The sequence below is a fragment of the Papaver somniferum genome, chromosome 11 (genome assembly GCF_003573695.1).
Source record: "Papaver somniferum cultivar HN1 chromosome 11, ASM357369v1, whole genome shotgun sequence".
Taxonomy (NCBI): Eukaryota; Viridiplantae; Streptophyta; class Magnoliopsida; order Ranunculales; family Papaveraceae; genus Papaver; species Papaver somniferum.
Genome location: NC_039368.1, coordinates 48218049 through 48222055, shown reverse-complemented (window position 1 = coordinate 48222055; position 4007 = coordinate 48218049). Strand labels below are relative to the sequence as shown.

Sequence of the window (4007 nt, the reverse complement as noted above, 5' to 3'; positions counted from 1 at the left end):
TGTTTACTGCCATTGATTCAAATTAGGGTTTAAAAGTCGTGTGTCAACCCTATTTTGGCTAAACAATTTGGGGTGTTTGTCGCTGATTTGGACAGGTCGATTGAGTACACATAAAGTTGGGTTGCTAGCGAGCATGCCAGCACCTCATTGGCCACCTGAAATTAGATCTAGGTCGTCCGACTAGGCTGGAGAATATGGACGGCCCTGATCGATTTGCGGTAGTTGTGTAATGCCGCTGACTCAATTTAGGGTTTAAAGAACGCACGGTCACCCTACTTTGGGAAAGCGGTTTGACGCGCTCCTGGATTGCTATGTGTAGTTCGACCGACCATGGATGAAGGCGAGTCGCTGGTAAACGTAGCTATACCTTTTTGATCATTTGAAAGAATATCTAAACCGTCCAACTAGGTCGGCTAAGTTGGACGGATGTGATGGGTTTGAGACCGTTATGGTCGGTCTTAGTTCATTGAGCTTCTCTTTTAATAGCACAACTAGCCTAGTTCTGGCTAGAAATTAGGGATGTTACGTGTGAACTAAAGGGATTTCGATTGGCTGGGGTGTTAGTGGGCTCGCCGGTGGACATCATGGAGATTTCCTAGTTCCGCTAGGAAGAAACTAAGCTTGTTGAATAGACGTGATTTCTTTTTAAGACTGACACGGAAAGTTTAGGTTTTCCTTAAGGAATTTAAGCGCGTTTATCGTGCTGACTTTTAACTAAAAGCGTGTTGACACGGAAATCTCTTTATTAGAGAGTGGGTGAGCGTTTACATGCAGATCTCAATACTGATATTTCGGGAGATTCGTGCTACTCCGCTGCGAGTGAACACTAATAGTCATGTCATGCCAATGTTAAGAGTTCAGTTTGGGAACATAGCATAGGAAAATACTAGATGGGAAATGCATTAGTGAATAATGCCAGTGAAAGATAAAATTCATAGAATATTTGGGATTGCTGCTGTATGCACCATTCTGAGTGAATTATATATATATACAAATATATTCAATTGCTCAATACATCTGTGACCGAAGAGGTTTATGCACTCATTAGTTTCAAATGGCTTTTGTTCCTTTGCGGGATGACAACACATTGAATACAGGGTTTCACAACTTTAGCCCTTAACTGAAAACAACCATCAACATTAAGTCCTCTGCTTAGCCCGTAATAGTGAGGCTATTGCGGGGTAAGCACTAGATGGTGAAAGTCAAGCGATAGAATGATCAAGTTAAAGTAAATAAATATTACCAGGGGAGTGGCTGATGCCTTGAATTTGTAACAACGACCGCCTTGCATCCTCCAGATATGTCGATTATGCTATGCCGGGACCCAGGGCTGAATGCATTCTTCCTTTGACTATCCAACGGTCTTTTCCCGGTTTTTAATTAGGGTTTCAACAAGGAGCACGACTTGGTTAGCGTCGAATCCTCGTTTATCGGATAAATCTCGTTACAATCGTCCAGTCTCCTTTTAGGGTTTCTGCCATGTATATACATATGTAGGGGAAATTAAACTCCTTTATCGTTTTGGGATAAAGACTCTCTTACTGAAACTCTATCCTTTCATCATGTCAGACAGAAGCGGATCATCTTCTTCGACTCAGCCAGATCCTTCTGCCAGACGCATGCGGCTTGTATCCAGAGTATGACTTTAAATATCTCATGATCTTGAAGTGATAATTCTTCCCTTTCCTTTGACGTCTAGTCATCATCATTCTTTTTTTTAGAGTGGATGAATCCCTGAGCCTTGTAAAGATTCTCCTGTTCGGATTATTCGAGTCAAGAAGATCATACCGGTATATTTTTCTTCTTACTGTTGAATAGATGTTTGTTTTCCATGGACGGTAGGTAAATATTTCCCCCCTTTTATAGAGGTATTATGCTAGAACATGTGTAACAGTGGTTGACGATGATGATCTGACCATTCCTCTTCCTTCAAGCTCGAATACACCAACCTCCGTAGACCTGGAAGACGCTGATTTGGGTATCTCCTCCTACAAGTACCCCAATGCAGGTTCGCTATTTGTTATTCACATAAAATGTTTATTTTCTAGTTATCGGGCCGTTTCCGGATTTTTATTGTGGAAGGAGTTCGTGCCTCTGTACACAAAAATATGGAGAAGATACGGCCACATTGCAACTAGGAGAGTGGTGCGGTATTGTTCATCTGCTTTGGTTACCACAGTGAACTGTCTCCTACCCATGATTGATGAGATGGAAGGTACATCCATAAGTGATGTTGCTGAATCAACTGTTGAAAAGTGGGAGAACATGGTGTCTACCTGTGAATCCATGGAGTTCAACGTAAGCTGGTTGCGGCAGCGCCTTGACATTATCACAGTTGACCGAGCTGGCATCATCGCTAATGTCGTTCCTGCTGCGAAAGCTATCTTGGAGGAGGAAAAATCCTTAGCTGTGGAATCTGAGAAGGTGGAACAGGCGATCCAAAACTTGAATATTATGAGTGAAAGGTATCAGGATAGGCTGAAAATGATGCTTTCAAGGGACTACAATTTGTTGGATGGCCTTTTCTGAGCCGTACTTATTTTTTATTGTTTTGAATAAGTAGGCATAAAGCATTTGATAGTCTTTTTTTTTTTTTTTTTGGGTTTTGAACGTTGCTTTGTAAAATGAATTGCATTGGGTTTTGGTAAGCGAATGGAGTTTACATTAATATGCTTTAATTAATAAAGAACTTGATAAATGAGATATGAGAAGAATGAAAAATGCTTGATTGTCGTGTCGTGAGATAGCGAAGGACGGAATATTGGTCAGGCGTAGTATGCCTTCAGCCATTTTCCGTTAATGACTGCTTCCAATTTTCCTCCATCCTCCTTGACGATCTTGTAGTATCCACTGTTATAAGCCTTGGGATCACGTAGGGACCTTCCCATTTTGGAGAGAACTTCTGTGCGAACATGTCTTGCTGAATGTGCTTAGCAGTCTTTAATACCAGATCTCCCATTTTAAAAACTCGTGGTTTTACAGATTTATCGTATGCTCTGAAGATCCAATTTTTGTACGCTTGAGCATGCTCTTCCTCTTTAGCTCTCTTGGAGTCCACAGTATCCAACTCTGCAATTCTGGAATTGGATGCTTCAGCCTCTTTCCATTGAACTCCACTTGTTTTTGCGATCCTAGCTGGCGGGATTTTAATCTCTGTTGGGAAAATTGCGTCTGCACCAAATACGAGTGAATAAGGAGAAACACAAGTAGAGATCCTAGGCGATGCCCGATACGCCCACAGCGGCATTGGCAGTTGTTCGTGCCACGTCCTGGGATTATTGTGTACTGTTCGACTGAGAATTCGAATCAGAGTTTTTTTGGTGCTTTCAACTCGCCCATTCCCTTGAGGGTAATAAGGAGTGGAGAAGACTTGCTTAATTCCATATTCCTAGAGTAATTCTCGTACTTGCTTGTTAGCAAAAGGAGTATCGTTATCAGTAATGATGTGTTTATGAACGTCAAACCGACAAATGATGTATTCCTTAATAAATGCTGCAATTGTCGCTCAAGTGGTTCCCTGAAGAGGGATGGCTTCGAACCACTTGGTAAAGTATTTTGTTGCAGTTATGATATACGCATGCTGTTTTGATGATGGTGGATTGATTTTCCCACTAATATCAAGTCCCCAGCTGTAGAAAGGCCATGGACTACTTACTGAATTCTGAACGAACACCGCTGCATCATCCTCCATGGTTGGCCAGTAATACCTTTCGTGCACTTGGAGGAACAGTTTATTCTTTCCTTGGTGTTCACCCTCATGCTTTTCTTTTAACATAGTAGGGATTTCAGATTTTGCCAAACATCGTAGCAGATTGCCTCCAAAAGTTTTGCGGTATAGAATTCCCTCATGAAATACGAATCTTTTGGGCTTATGTTTCATCTTGGTTGCGTCCTTCTTATTGGTAGGCAGCACACCGTCCCGAAGATAGTTGATGTAGGGTTCTCGCTAGTCCTCAGCATAGACGACGTTAAGGACCTCCAACTGATGCAGTGACGCTTTACAACTG

General features: G+C 41.9%; 1 protein-coding gene across 1 annotated transcript; it reads right to left on the bottom strand.

Moving 5' to 3' along the window:
• Positions 1 to 2782: 2782 nt before the first annotated feature.
• On the bottom strand, positions 2783 to 3247 carry LOC113324389. The gene has a single exon (XM_026572710.1). The coding sequence runs from the start codon at positions 3245 to 3247 to the stop codon at positions 2783 to 2785; it is 465 nt and encodes a 154-aa protein (XP_026428495.1).
• Between the last annotated feature and the right edge of the window lie 760 nt (positions 3248 to 4007).